This window comes from Apostichopus japonicus, chromosome 2, assembly GCF_037975245.1.
Source record: "Apostichopus japonicus isolate 1M-3 chromosome 2, ASM3797524v1, whole genome shotgun sequence".
NCBI lineage: Eukaryota > Metazoa > Echinodermata > Holothuroidea > Aspidochirotida > Stichopodidae > Apostichopus > Apostichopus japonicus.
In genome coordinates this window covers 6,082,644-6,099,062 of record NC_092562.1, presented here as the reverse complement: position 1 = coordinate 6,099,062, position 16,419 = coordinate 6,082,644, and the positions used below count along the sequence as shown (strand labels likewise).

Here is a 16,419-nt window from a genome sequence, read left to right as displayed (position 1 = left end):
CCTCATCGAATATTAGTATTTTAAATAAGAGTGTAATAAGCTAAACGCTACACTCATCAAAATTTGCGTTTACACTACGAGCCTAGTACACGAAAGGCGTGGAACATGGCTGGCTCTATGTTTAAACGCAATCAATTATTAAACGAACAAAACACACTAGCATTTCACCTGTACTGTATAGGATACATGCATTCGTGACAGTGCTTGGTTCATAGAAATTTGTTGGCAACTGCACATGGTTTGGAATTACCCATTTGTTGACATTAAGAAATGCTTTCTGTTTTTTTCTTATGACATTTATTTAATTATTGCATTAAGTTGCAAGTAGTAATTTACTACACTCGAAAACGTCTTTGCGAGTACATTGCAATAGCTACTCTCTTAAAACACCATCAAATATACAAATTACAATGTTTTTACAGATTTTTACGTGCAATCTGTGAAATTGCAGGCTTGAGACCCATATTTTAGGGCTAGGTATTCGCAGAATAAAACACTCGGGAAGTGCCGTTTCCGGCCATCTGGGGGTTTGAAAAACCCAAAATTTTCTTGTACGCTCCGCGCCAACCGATGGTGGCGCTCCGCTTAGATAGTCTCCACAAATTAGCCCTCCCCAATACTTTTCCCGTTCCGCCGCGCCTGTTTTATACAGGACAAAAGTGTGATCAACAAGGGTACTCTCACCTTGACTTCATTTAACAAAATGGATCACATTGATGATCTCGTCATGGATATGTAACCAACCATGCAAGACGCTTACAACGCACAGGCACGTTCTACAATGTTTACCTTTATTACCCGAGTTCCTTGATTTGACCTTTGGAATCAAATACAAGAAAAGGCCCAGTGACTACATCAAACCAAACAGGCTGTATACGCAATTCTAAAGTATGCTTATTCTGCTGCATACACTAACGTTAAGCCGTAACATTTATTCTCTGTTTTTAGTGTGTCCTGTTTATGTAGAAATATGGCTGCAGAATGATTCAACTGAATTATTAGATTCCAGAAGAGATACGTGAGTTTAGTTCTGTTTATATTTAACTCTACTACATATATGAATATATATTTCCTGAAAGCCAAGTTGATTGGATATTCACGTGTAATACCATCAAAATAAGTACACATGCAATTAATTGTATTTCGATATACTGCACATGGTCATTCATATGTAAAGCAGGTGAGTTTTTCTTTCCAAAAATAGAAAGCATTGTTATTCAAACGCTTCAAGCTCTAACCAGTGGAATTTATGACATATTTGGTTGACATGTTTTCTTAATTCTCAACCAATAGTACAGTAAACTGTATTCACTGATATAGGCCTAAGCCGGCTTAGGCTATGTGTGAAACCAAGATCGGGAATGGAATTACCCTCTCTGTATGCTTAGTCCTCCCACCTTCCCTACCTATATCAATGAAGTCAACAGGTATAGAACAATTCATCGATATTAAGGGATCGGATGGTAGCTTAACTTCAATAACATATTGACATATTGAATTTCTCATGGTAAGTATGACAGTGTTCCGTTAGAATCCTTATACATGTAATTAAGCTTACCACAAGGCCACTACAAGCTTTAATTTATTCAAACGATTTACAGACACAAAAGTGTACTTCTTTTTTGTTAAATCGATACCAAAGAAATTCTATTGGTATATCGCTAAAAGGTGTGAAATTTCTATTATCTGGACTTGTTCAAGTGCGAAGAACGGTCAAAGAGTGTCACCCTATGGGAATTCTCGCAATATTGTTGGCACCATAGAAATAATGGTAATAATTGTTGGCCGTATAGGCTATGAGCATATACATGTACATTCAAGTTGTTGTACAGTCATGTTAAAAGTAGCGTTTAGGGCTTACATCTATTAACGTAATCTGTAAGCAGCAGGTCCACTTTCAATCAATTTGTGGTCAGGACCACAAATTTGTCCGAATTCGTTTCATCAAGGAGATCATGAGGAATGTTCAAACTAACCCCTCCCAGACCCTCCACCCCCCCCCCGAGTAACATGTTCATTATGGGGTAAGGGATTTATTGTATTACTTTGTGTAGTATGCTTTGATTTGCACAAAATTCTTTCTAACACTGCAGAGTGGTGAATGTTTCCCAGATCATTAGGAAATATATGTATCAAAAACTATATATATATATATATATATATATATACAATCCCCTAAACATTATGATACATACGTATGTATGTAACTGTAAATAACACTTTTCAATGCTATAGGCATTAGTTTTGTTAACTTCCAAAACGTATAGACTACCGGTACTTAATATGACACTCCTCTCCATATATTGGACTTGCTCTGCACGTTGCCCAGTCGTTGTGTGTATTAACAGAGGGAAGGTGAGATAGTCTAAGCACCAAGCCAAAAAAGGAGAACATTTAAATACCAGATTTATCATTATAAGACCGTTATAAAAGACATTTTTATCAGTTCAGGTTGTATTTATTTAACACTAATAATTTTTTTCTCAAAGAATTGAACATTTTACCATCTGCAGGGATGGACTACATATTCTACCACACAGATCAATAGGTTAATTCCTCAGATTTCAAACAAACTAAACAGGAAAGCATGAGACTTTTATGGCCTCAAATGACATGTTTAAAATGTACTACAAATTTATCGAGTACGAATGGTGTTAAAATGCCATTCAGAGGTGATTTTCTTTTGATATGAAGGTATAGAACACGTCCTGTTGAATTACGATTTGTTTATTAGCATTTTGGAAAAATTAGCCTTCATTAACACTTAGGTCTGCAACCAGCAGCCGAACACGTCATCAATTGAATCTTAAAGGTGCATTTAGGGGATTTAGTATAGGCCTATATAATTAAAACTGAGTATCTTGAAAGCCCTGAATTGCTATAGGCCTATACAGTAACATAACTAGCACTCGGCGTTTCTTGGACCATGACCGGCCAAGGCTACAACACTGCCCATATGACGTCACTCTTCAACTCTAATGCGTAGACCCTATACTGGGAGATGTTAATACTATAGTTACTGCCAAGTAGTAGATATTTAAAAGGAAAAAAAAACCGTCGTCCATGCGAATGATGTCGAATCTAACTATATCATATGATGATGCCTTCAGGAACCGAATATTAATCTTACATTTTTCATTTCATTTTTTTTGGGGGGTGGGGTGGGGGACGTGTCGTGGTAGTAGGCCTACCAAGGAGATGACAAAGAACATCTCCCTTATACTACAAGTTTATTGTCAATTGTGACTCCATTTGACATAACGACATAACGATTCGTTTTATCGTTTTCGAATCTACCCTCCAAAAGTCGTAAAAGGTTCAGTGTCTCATTCGCCGACTCACATCCCCGTAGTTAACGACATCGCTATCAGACAAGGCATTTAGCCGAGATGTTCAGGTCAAATTGTGTACAACTACAACTGTCATAGCTTGTCAGGCGGCCACTTCTTAACATCTCTAGAGCTGTAAAAACATTGTCTCTAAATTCATAGCATAAGAAAACTCGCGAAATAATATTTCGAATATAAACTTTGGACAGACTGATAAAGTGTATTATAATGTCCAAAGAGTATATATTAGCTTCGGACTTGATTCGTTAACGTACATAAAATGACGTTCGCAACTTTGTGCGTTAGTCGGTGATTTGAAGAAGATTGAAAAGTATTGCTTCCACAATTGAAGCTAGATGGCAATTATACAGGAAACATATTTTGAAAGTGTAAAAGTTCACAAGTTGATGGGTTTACATAAAGGATAGGCCTATACATAGTCAGACGCGAGTGTCCGTTGCAAGTCTGAAACTATTTTCCCTATATGATAAAATGTATTCGACTTGGTTTTACGGTAACGGTAAAATAGTATGGTCATTACTTTTACACAATCTCTCGTATACTGAACGGAAACATCGAAATCTACTCAATATTAATCTAAAACCCAATAATAACACAATCAGCTCATTGATTGCACTTTTTCAAATTGAAATGACTTGTTGAAAGTTCCGCTCTTCGTTTCCGGTCCCATGCAAGGGCAAACAAGACTTTTGCTGTTTTCATAGCAATCTTTCACATGTTATAGATGTACTCATGTCTGGTTGCCATGGTAATAAGCGGACGATTACGTACTGTGCAGGCGTACACATACTTACTGTACCTCATCCTAACATTTCTCTTAATAGCATTGTACTATACATATAAGCCTACAATAAACGGGTCGTACCTTTTGAAAGATAAAAGGTGGTCTGTACTATATATATATATATATATATATATATATATATATATATATATATATATATATAGATCCCTTCTCCTAATCAGGATATTTGTTATTAATATTATTCTATCTATTGTACATTACTAACGAAACTATACTAAGCTGTTTTCACGGTAACAGCTCTGGTGTAAATCCCTGTACCTATATCGTCGGCGGTCGGCCTCATTCAAATACATGGAAGGGTTGATGATATATTATTGGCATTACGACAGTTTGAGCGTGTGAGGTACACACAAACATCGAGTTTCCTACACGCATGGCCGATATTTTAAGTCTTGTCAAAACAGAACCTTGACTTTGTTTTGATATTGTCCTTTTTACAGGCCAAAGTCGTCATAACTCTTTGAACCTCTCGAAGTGATGTAAATGAAAGCTGATGGTCGCTCTGTGCAGGTTTCCGTTACACACGTTAAAGGAAGGATATCTTTTAAGCCTGCAGGGAGTACGTTGTATGCATGTGTACGTCAGAATAAAGCTTATGGAGGCAACGATATATAGGCTACGACCGATATTTCAGATAAAGGTAGGTTGTGCGTGAATAATAATTGAAATATAATTGGGAAAATGTGAGGAAAAAAAAACAGCAACCATAAACTTAAAAGGACGCTGCCGAGAGACGTGGGTTCCTTATGATGAGAAGTCGAACAATTTCGAGTTGGTCATATTAGTTAGCAATTCGAAGTGTCACTAACTATTGACCTATTACAATGCTTTCAAGGATGTCTGTGTGTCAGTTCCACTCAAAGGAGATAAGGATAACGAAAACGTACTTTCAATGGAGAGAAGCTTGTCAGAACATATCTCCCAGTGCCAAGGGGTAAAATATTTTCTCACGTAGGATACTGCTATTACGAACAACCATCGACGACCATCCTGACATAGCATCCTTTTTTATGCTATGACAATAGCCATACCGTAATCGCATGATTTTATTGGATGATCGCTACGCAACCATCTGCTATACGAAACAGGATTTACATGTCACTATGTCGTCTGGATACGCTGTTGGCTATTGCTATATAAGGAGTAGACCTCTGGATTCATCAAATAGCATCCTTTTTTCTGCTATACTACAATAGCCATGTCGAAACATATTGGCTTTAATGGAATGCTACACTACACCGTCTGCTATGTTTAAAGATTCATATTTCGTAGCACTAAGGTTTTGGACGGATTGCATACTTAACTAAATGGCTTACACTGTACGGCGCATATTATGTAAGTTGCTTATAGTTATCATGGTCTTAGTTGAAGTAACCTTCTTGGCTTTGCATGTGTCTGTTGACGTTCATAGAACCGGTAAAAGTAAAAATTCACCTTCAAGAACGTATCTTAATAGACCTAAAAATGTGAAGTTCTCTCTCGATAGTCGACTTCCTCATCCGGACAGGAATCGACCAACTTCTAAAGGAAACTTTTCGAAACAGTCAGTAAGTGTAGAATCTGTAAATAAAGATATATTGACGATATCAGATAGCTCGAACCGGAAGGAAAATAATAGTCTAACATCGATCAATAGATCACGATATGTCGAGAGAGGAGAATACAATTCATCTCAAGAAATCATCCAAACGGAGTTTAATACCACAGAGACATTGTCGGCAAATTATTTAACGTGTAAAGAAATTAATGATATAGAGATAACTGACGTGCTGGGCAGAGGCACCACTAAAGAGGCATTCTTGGGGACTTTGAACGGAAGTGACGTCTGCGTTAAAATGGTGACGTCATTGGTGTCAGATGTGAGGACTTGTATGAGAAGACCAGGCGTGTCTCCAAGCCAATGCTCGATGTTAGCTAACTACAAACTGTTGAAAGAAATCTCATTGATAATTCAGCTTCACCATCCAAGTATCGTAAAGGTAAGATTCGGGATATTGTTAATAAAAGTCACTTGTCAGTCTAATTGTTGTCATTAATTCCCTAAATTAATAACATATTCAGCTTCTTCTTCTTCTTTTTCTGAAATCAAATTTGGCTAGCCTAGTCATTAATGAGGTGTATTCGTATGGGATTTTATAATAAGAATCAAATATTTATTAAAAAAAAATACAAAATGGCGTTATAAAGGAATACTAGTTAATGAGGTGCATTCGTATGGGATTTTATAATAAATATCAAATATTTATTTAAAAAAAAAATCATACAAAATGGCGTTAATAAAGGAATACTTCTCTGAGGGAGATTCCACTGCGTTTATATAAATACAAGCTACAACGAGTAGGCTATCATAACCGCGGAGCTGTTATATATTTCAAAGAAACTGTTTATCACAACTCAGACAGGTGTACCGTACTTATCCAAACACAAGATTTCCAATACGTTGTTGCTGTTATTTTCATTATGCAATTTTGTCATAGTTGAAGAGAGAACGAGTTCCATTCCAGTAATCGCGTTCTGTAGTATACTGTAGTTCAGCGCACGACATGACGGCGTATTGATTTCGTTACCTCTGTGCTCATCAGACCATTTAGGGCAAACAAGAAGCCAAGGTCATGGCGACAAAAAACACGAGTATTTTATAACTACAAGCTACAAACATCTGCCGTAAATAAATACCTTAAGAATGGAATGAAGTTCATGGAGGTCGTATTCTATGAAAAAAACAAAAATCATGTATAGTTATATAGAAGAGGGCTTGAAGCATGCACCTGCTGGGGTTTCCTTTTCCAAAATGATAAGGCCGCTACTCTTCTTTACTGTAGTTAGTAGTTACTATGCAATGTTCTCTTATGAATGTTATTTCTATAGCATCCAACCCACTCAACCATCTCATTCCCCACCACCGCTCCACCCCAATAAATCCATGTTAAGAAAGGGGGTGCAAATAATCAGCTTAAAAAAGACAAAGTAAACAAATAATTAGGTAAAACACACAAACAGTCACACTCACAATTATTACAAAATAACAAAGAACCTAAAAAGGAGGGGGTTGAGGGGTAGGGGAGGGGGGGTAAAATAAATAACAATTTTTGCAATTGTAAGCGATAAGTGTTAAATAATTCGGAACATTACAAAATGTTGTAAGTTGGTCATAAGAGTGATAAGACACCCCCAATATACATGGCTTGATCAGTTTGTACTGTGCGTATGAGACAGCCGTTAATCAGTATCAACTGAAGTGTGTTATACCACCGTAACACATGTTAGACCTGCCAGCAGATGCTACTGTGCACCCAATGTACATGGCTTGATCAGTTTGTACTGTGAATAAGAGACAAACCGTTAATCAGTATAAACTGAACTATATCACCGTGACACGTGTTAGACCTGTCAGCAGACGCTACTGTAGACAAATTACTAACAGACGAATTCATTACTCAAAGGCTGTTTCAACTAATGACTTTTTAGGGGTCTAAACAGCTTGCAGATTGTAAGCGTTTTGAAGTAAATTGTTATCCACTTTCTGTGTAAAATGTGGACGAAATTATTGGCGAAACCTGTAGAGTAGTGTGCTTAGTCCAGTCAATCATTATGCATAGGATTGCGTGTTCTGTATTTCCTGTCTCTGTAAGTCCTTCTCAGTAGCAAACTGGTCATAAATGTAACACATATTAAGAAATTAGAACACACGTCAGTTTTAATCGATTAACGAGTAAATCACCTTTACCAGTTTAAACTGATAAAACCATGAGAATCGGGTGTCATAACAGTCAAAACTATTTTGCAAAAAACATTTTTCGTCAACTTAATATTAAAAGTTATGTTTTGTCCCTCTTTCGCAGATGCTAGGGTTCTGTATAAGAGGCGAAGCAACCACGAAGAATGTAAGTGATCATGGGGTCGTCATGGTAACAGAGTTAGGCCTGAGAGTTACCCCGTACCGACTAAGGGAAATGCTGTGGCCGTCTCGTCTGCAGGTGAGTCGATTCTATTGTGCAAGGTTTTGGAAATAGAAGATCACAACCGCCCCACCTCCCCACCTCCCCCACCTCCCCCACCTCCCCACCCCACCTTTCCCCACCACATGTTGAAGCGTCTGCTGACTTCTGTTTAAAAGTCACTGAACCGCGTGGACGAAATGTTGTTATTAGCTAACAAGAAAAAACTATACTAGTTATTGCGGTCATTGTTGCACAATATAAACGTCCCTCCCCAGCCCCCGCCCCCCCCCACGAGAATGGTTGCGCTCCCCTCACCTTACAGTCTCCACCCGAACCCATCTCTCTCTCTTCCGAAACCGGTAGACAAGTCCATTGAATTTAGTGCTAAATATTGTTATTTGCTGACTGGTTATTGAGGTCAAGGTTACTCAATATACTCGTATTGGTGAGATTTTATGATTGATCAAAGTTTAATTCATTAATATTAAATACTAAACAACAATGGATGTTTAAATTAAGCGACCCTGTTGTTGACAGGAGTGGTCTTCTTCCGTTTAACTATATAGATACAGCCAAGCGTCAATTTGAACTATATGGTCCCTACTGTTTTGCTGGCTATTGTGTTAATTTAATATCCTTATACTATTAGTAGGAAATCAGTTGTATAAAATTGTTGACACAGGCTACTGAGAAATAAGAACTATAGTCTTTCCAGCTATCCTGCAGGTGGTTAAATGACATATGCTACAATGGACAGGTAATAGGCTCGAGCTTCTAGACATTTCATACTTCTAGATATCTTACCAAATCATAAGTAACACACTAACACACATCTTGATTCATAGTTTTATAGATGATACATTTATCATGATATTCACAAACTGTCAAACTGGTGTCAATGATGACAACACTTAACAAGTCATTTCTTACTGAATTCCGATCCAGGGGGCGGGGTTGGGGAGGGGGGGAGTAACCTTTTCAACCTACAAAACAACACCATAGAAATAGTTATTAGCCTAACCTGGCGTGTAGACCCGATTTATAGCCGATATATGCATCTGAACGTATTATTTCTGGTCTGTTTTTTCCCTGTTCTGGGGAGGATTCCCAGATACCCTAGAATCGGTTTCAACGATCTTACTGTCACACCTCTTTAAGATCCTTTTAGAAAACCTGGATCTATCCCTAGTTTTTACTACATGTTAGTTCATGTTGTAATTTACAGTATTTGCAAAAATTCCAAACAGTGCGTGATGACAAAACACACTATTGGTTTATTTGGATTTTCAAGTACACTGTACGGTACAATATACCAAGTACTATGCAATTATAATCCAGAGGAAAGGGTTGGATTTCTGTTCTGAATAAAATGTGAAAGAAAGGGACAACCAGCTTGAAGCAAAGACGGATGATGACAAAAAGGGAGAGCGCCACCAGTTCATTCGGAGCCGCTATCGATTGCCCTACTTTCTAAAAAGAGGGGTGAGAAGCACTTAGTTATGAAAACAACAGATCAAAGAGGAACGAAGTGTTTTAGCTATGTCAGTTAGCCTAGTGATTAGTGTGCCTGTATTGTGAAGAGTTCTAACGGCATCAATGTATTCTTCTTTAAAACAAAAACATGAGAAATTCGTTACGAAACAAACTAGTGTATAGCAACCTAACCACATAAATACGATTTACTGCCGTATTAGTCACGAAAACTAATAAACATAATAAACAGAAAGACAATACTATCTCCACGTTGGTTAAGTGTATCATATGCTACGGTATCCTAGATTATTCACTTGTTAAGTTACTGACATGTTATGCTATTAATACTATGCTATCATGTTATATGCTAGCATGTTTATGCTCTGCGCAGAAAACGCTGTAACTATAACATGTCACATTATGCTATCATGTTATATGCTATGCAGATACGCGTATAGCCGAGACGAAAAGATGACGGTGCGTTATATTGAATTCGGTTGGCATGGTTTGTAAGGGTGGGTACCGGTGGGAGGGGGAGGGAGTAAGGGGGTTAGGTAGAGTAGGGTACCGACAATGTTATCATTTGATTGGCTCGGGACAATCTTTCAATGGGGGGGGGGTGGGTGGATTTGAAGTGTATTCGTGAAAGAACAAATTTTATAGAATGTTAAAACGCCTTCGGGAACCGTTTTCGATTATGTCAGCAAACGATGTATATCAAAACATAACGTTGCATTGTTATATCTTAAAATATATCATGTTACATTGAACAGTGTAACATTGTATTATAACTTTACCTATAGATACAATGCAGGGAATATTTGATAATTACCCTGTAAGATATATTTTTGGGAAATTTCCATATTTTCGAGTTGTACCACGAATGACAGAACGATATATAAACATACATAAACAAATAAATATTTATGAGGTTAAATATATATAAAAGAAATAAACTTATATTGTACGGACTCTAAAACTAAGACTTATTCAGCAAACAATCGTTAACTGGCAAAATTCTCAAGAGTATATGCGCCTCTATATACAATTTCCGATACTAAATTGACAATGCTTTAAGCAATATAATAAATCCCTTCGCCTCGTACGTATATATGAAGTCATTACCCTCTCCACAACGCGGTGATTGAGTACAAAGGCCTTGCTTTCTGTCTGGTCATGTATTTCTTTGGCTCTCTGACGTAGCAACAGACTACAAATGCAGCTCTCTATGTATTTTGTAGTATAGGGCATGACTAAACTTGTTTGAAAACTATCTTAAATGCAATATGTTTTTGATTAAACTTAACGCGATACGCTTCACCTACTTTGAAATTATAGTTATTCATATTTAATCATTTATAATTCATCATGATGGCAGAAATGAAAAACAATTTGATTTTGTTAGCACAAGAGCGTGGTCTACTATCTCTATATGCACAATAAATGTGAGACATTAATAATATAGTTTTTTTTTAAAGATGCAAGATTATACATAGTAACATTAATGTTCAAAGTAAACAACAACTACTAAAGATAGTTTATTTAAAGATGGTTTAATTTGCATAAAAATTCCATCGCAGATTGTTAACTTCCATCATACAACTGTACATATAGGAATGACATCTAATTCATCGCAGGAGTAATTTTATATGAATCTGAAGTTATTTAATATGTACTGTGCTGCTGCTGTGCACACAATGTACATGGCTTGATCAGTTTGTACTGTGCATAAGCGACAACCGTTAATCAGTATAAACTAATGTGTGTTATAAAACCGTAACACATTTTAGACCTGTCAGCAGATGCTACTTTGCATCCGATGTGCATGGCTTGATCAGTTTGTACTGTGAATAAGAGACAACCGTTAATCAGTGTAAACTGAAGTGTTTTATAACACCGTAACACATGCATGTTAGACCTGTCAGCAGATGCTACTGTGCACCCAATGTACATGGCTCGATCAGTTTGTACTGTGAATAAGAGACAACCGTTAATCAGTATAAAACCGAAGTGTTTTATAACACCGTAACACATTTTAGACCTGTCAGCAGATGCTACTATGCATAAATTACTAACAGACGAATTCATTACTCAAAGGCTGTTTCAACTAATGACTTTTTAGGGGTCTAAACAGCTGTTCCTATGTTTGACTAGTCAGTTTACCTTGTAAAGGTGGTTGTAATTGAAGATTGTAAGCTTTATTCAGTAAATTGTCATTCACTTTCTGTTAAAATGTGGACGAAATTATTTGGCGAAACCTGCAGAGTAATCTGGTTAGTCCAGTTAATCATTATGCATAGGATTGTGTGTTCAGGTGTTAATTACATAATGCTAAGTGAAATATTGGACATTTTATAAAACATAAATAACAGATTCCATAAATCTTGCCGAAAGTAATATATAATATACTGTGACGTACACGAGACATCACTCAGTACACTTTTCGACTGCTATAGAAACATTCACGTATTGCTTTTTCTTTTCAACTTTCCTTTAATTATTAAGGTAGCGGTGGACATTATTAATTTGCTGGACTATCTGCACAGATCACCTCTGGGATCCTTGCGCATGTCCGACTTCAAGCAAAGCCAGTTTATATTCGTGAACGGGCGAATCAAGTTATCCGATCTTGATGACATCACCAGTGACGAAAGAGGATGTCAAAGAGACAGGGACTGCTACATACTGGATGAATCTGTCAGTGAGTATAGTTCATATTGATATACATAGGCGTACGGGACCATTTCAGTTTGGGGGGGGGGCAGAACTTTTTGTGCCCGAAAGTTCCCGTGACACTATCTAAGCGGAGCGCCACCATCAGTCGGCGCGTAGCGTACAAGAAAATTTTTGGCACACAATGCCTCTCAGATTGCCGGAAACGGCACTTCTGAGGCCTTGCAAGTTGCATCTAAACATTCTTTATTATATAATCTCACGTTTTAGAAATTTACACTTCCCCCAAAATTTGGTGAATTAGAAGAAGACAAAATGGTAACATCACTTTGAAAGGGAAAAATGGGACAGAATATTTTTTAAGCTACTATTTAGTAACCTTATTTATTATTTTAACACAGTACTCAGCTACCTCGAGAAAAACATACATTGTTCAACGAACGTAGCCGGGATAATGTCGCTGTGTCGGGTGAGACTGCAATTTGTCTCACAAAAAAAGTATAAAATATAACAAAGAATATGATAAACCCGTACTTCTAGGCTTGTAGGAACTCCCCCCCCCCCACCATCCATGAAAAAGAAAATGTTTCTTCTATATACACTCATGTTGGGGATGTCCAGGTCAAGGGCGGCGGAAGCACTTTTAATCTGGGGGGCACCTACATCAAAGGGCCTTTTACAGAAATTCGATTGGACTGATGCAGCCCTATATTTAGTACCCTTTATAACTCTTATTGTATTATCTTATTTGTGTATACACATCACTCCATCAACGCCCCCCCCCCCCCCCCCAAAGGAAAAGATGCATACTAGCACTGCAATATCCAATACGCAAATTGGGAAACAAGGAACAAGTTTTTCTCTTGAGACAAAATGAGGTGAAATCATGCTAGTTGCTAATGTAGGAATCTTCCGTATTAGACTGTTTTTTTCTTGTTAATATCTTAACAATTTTTTTCCATTCGGAAAAGTTTGATCCACAGAAATTCATTAAAAGTCACGGGCTTAGCCAGGATTTGCAAAGTTGTATGCACGACTATCTTAGCGGAGCGCCACCATCATGAGGAAAAGTGGGGGGGGGCACGTGCCCCCTGTACCCCCCGGTTCCGCCGCCCTTGGTCCAGGTATACAATTGACTAGTTAGAAAAAAATGATCGTGCAAAAAGCGCGGTAGCCCAGATGAACTGCGCTTACGGTGGTGTTACACAGAAATATTCGGACATAATGATGCTTAATAAAGAAAATCATGGAATTGTCGGGCAAAAATTTGAAAAAGATTCGGGCAAGCTACTGCATATTCATATATACATATATTTCCAGATGACAAGAAATTCGGGCAAAAGTCCTGAAAAATTCGGGCAGCCTAAGAGGAGGAAAAAAAATATATTTATATAAATTTTTTTCTCCTCTTAGGCTGCCCGAATTTTTCAGGACTTTTGCCCGAATTTCTTGTCCTCTGGAAATTTGGGGGGGGGGGGCAGTCTGCCCCCCTGCCCCCTCGCCTCGTACGCCTATGTTGATATATATATATATATATATATATATATATATATATATATATATATGTACCACACGCATGCATGGTAACTAACCATTACGTCTCTTTATGATCGTCAACTACTGTAGATGCATAGCACAAACTAGGCCCCATTACTTTTACTGCGACTGCCAGTATATGTTTAGTTTGTGTGACACACGCTACAGCCAAATCAGAAGTCTACTGTATACATTAGCAGGTGTAAACACCATCTGAACGCGTCGAGAGAGTGAATCTTACCAACCTGACCATCCGCAGAGATCCGTACTCTGTATACAGGCAGTTTGCCGGGCTAATGTTTCCAATTTCACTTACGTCGATTTCAGGAGTATATCCGCCAAGTCTGGAAATGCCGACATGACATCATTGGGCGCAGTTTCATCTTGCGGTCACGTGGTTGTACTGAAATACCGTGTTTCCTTAACGAGACATATTTGTGAGATTGGGAAGTTACTGTAAACATAGGCTGATCTAGGGTGGACTTTGTATATGTGGGAGACATAACTATTGACCTCATTTAAAGTCTAAAATTCTACAATTTTTCCCCGAGGGAGGATGTCTACTTCAACGGTCATACAACCTCCTTTATATATTCCTGGATCTGGCCCTGGTAAAAAAAAATATTTGTAACGAAAACCTTTCATACGAGTTTGTTTCTTTTCTTTTTAATTTAAATGACTAGTTTGTTTTAATCCATATTTTGTCTCTCCCTTTTTTCCAGATATTCCGTGCAAGAATGGCGTTTGTTCAGGGATCAACTCCAAATCTAATTTACTATTGGCAACAGTGGAACTTCTCCAACCGCTTCTAACAGAATCACCCCAGTTTTTGAACCAAGTCACAGCGAAATTGTTACAAGATCTAAGCTATAAGCGATTAAGTACAAAACAGGCTAAGGACAGGATAGAAAATGTTGTGGAGCTATGGTTAGAAAAGTCTGACACTCCTTTGACATAGTTTGGTTTAATATGTTGTTCAGTTATCAATATTATTTATAAAGCAAATGTCTTTCAAACAATAAGATACAACAAAAGCAATAATTTAATAAATAATTGAATAATTTATTAAGTATGTGCAAACGTCTCTGTGACAAATGATACATCTGTTCACATCTTTATGGGTTATAAACCCATATAGTTACTGTTACATCAGATAATGCTATAAGTTATTGCATTTGGTATATATGTGAGACCGTGTGAACGTGTGTAGGATCATCGTAAGGAAAACCATTAAAACCATCCGAACAGTTGAGGTGTGTATGAATTCTGACATTTCAATGTTGTACGTAACTATGACGTAACAACGTGGCAGGTATATTACCAAAGTACACATAATGATAACTTTCTTGATACGATCGCTAGAAACATCGCTACATCGCTAGAAACATTTTTTTCACCGTGGTCGAAAATGTATAATAATTGCGAGAAGATATGTCTGGCGCATTATCTCAATAGAAGAGCAGAATCAATTATATTTTAAATAGATTTTTTTTTATATGAACAGAGACTCTTAATAGTATCTGAACAGTATATTCTATACTTGAACAGAAATGATAATTATAGAAAAAAAATACCCAAGTAAGGAGAAAACTGAAAAGTTATAAAACATTTTACCTGAACAAGAATACTTTACCTATATCACCTACGCATAAAACTGAATATATATCCCCCCCCCCCCCCCTTAAAAAATCGCTATAGTTGAATATACTTCTTCTCTGAACTTGCCCGTTTGGAAGCCGCTGGCTTTCAAATTTCCGTCTCAAGTAGAGCAGAACACCACACGGCCTGGGCAATAGATAACGAAATCGACTCGGATGCAAACGACGGGTTTCTTTTGAAAGTTCATTGAATGATGACGAACCAATATGTACATATTGTGGTACATCCGTCGTTGTACTAGTACTGCGGGATGATATTCATATTACTGTCGATAATGTATATTTCTTTTCACCCAAAGTATTTATGTATTCTAGCGAGTAATATATATATTTTTTCCAACGAAGGACATAATGCTTCCTGCCGAAGACAATATATATATTTTCTAGCGTGGGATCTCTTTTGTATCGAAGAATATAAATATGAACGGCAGTAATATATTACCCAAGGGAAGAACATTATAACTAGAATGTCGTACATGTTTACCTTGGTAATATATTACTCGGGTCATGTGTATAGGCGAACTACCGCTCAGATTTATCTCAGTATTATATAACGTTGTCAGTTAATCCAAACAAGATTCTTAAAAAAAAAAAAACTAGATTGAATTTGAATGGTAAGACGTCCTTAATGAAAACGTTATACGTGTGTATAGACCTAATCGGTTAGTGGAAACTATCACATAATAAGCAGCTTTTCTTTTGGGTTTTTGATCGTTAAATCTTTGCAAACCCGGCGGCGAATTTTTTTTTCCCAAACAGGTTCTCAATTGTGTATAAATAGTCGCTCATGATTGGTCGGAAAAGTTACGTCATAACAATAAAACCCTTCACTTCGAGGTTATCAAAATGTCTGCATCCATTCGTTGCAACGAAGATATACCCGTTCAAAATTACCCGCAGCTTTTCGTAAATATATGTAGATGTGTTTGGAATTGGTTTAGACATAATGAGCACACTGGTATTGTATGATCTACTGTGATCGA

General features: G+C 37.3%; 1 protein-coding gene across 4 annotated transcripts; it reads left to right on the top strand.

Moving 5' to 3' along the window:
* Positions 1-682: 682 nt before the first annotated feature.
* LOC139976132 (extracellular tyrosine-protein kinase PKDCC-like) lies at positions 683-16,198 on the top strand. Of its 4 annotated transcripts, none has more exons than XM_071984590.1 (5): positions 683-1,018; positions 4,596-6,134; positions 7,998-8,132; positions 12,075-12,270; positions 14,501-16,198. In XM_071984590.1, the coding sequence occupies exons 2-5, from the start codon at positions 5,463-5,465 to the stop codon at positions 14,734-14,736; spliced, it is 1,239 nt and encodes a 412-aa protein (XP_071840691.1). In that variant the 5' UTR covers positions 683-1,018; positions 4,596-5,462; the 3' UTR covers positions 14,737-16,198. The 4 variants fall into 4 exon arrangements, with proteins under 4 accessions (XP_071840691.1, XP_071840709.1, XP_071840697.1 ...); XM_071984608.1 differs by having other exon boundaries at positions 689-1,018; positions 4,596-4,795; XM_071984596.1 differs by lacking the exon at positions 683-1,018 and adding an exon at positions 1,080-1,180.
* The last annotated feature ends 221 nt before the right edge of the window (positions 16,199-16,419 follow it).

Coding starts and splice junctions, on each gene's coding strand:
- LOC139976132 (XM_071984590.1), top strand. CDS start 5,463: ATGGCTTACACTGTACGGCGCATATTATGTAAGTTGCTTATAGTTATC. Junction 6,135..7,997: donor ACCATCCAAGTATCGTAAAG/GTAAGATTCGGG, acceptor CCTCTTTCGCAG/ATGCTAGGGTTCTGTATAAG. Junction 12,271..14,500: donor CATACTGGATGAATCTGTCA/GTGAGTATAGTT, acceptor CCTTTTTTCCAG/ATATTCCGTGCAAGAATGGC.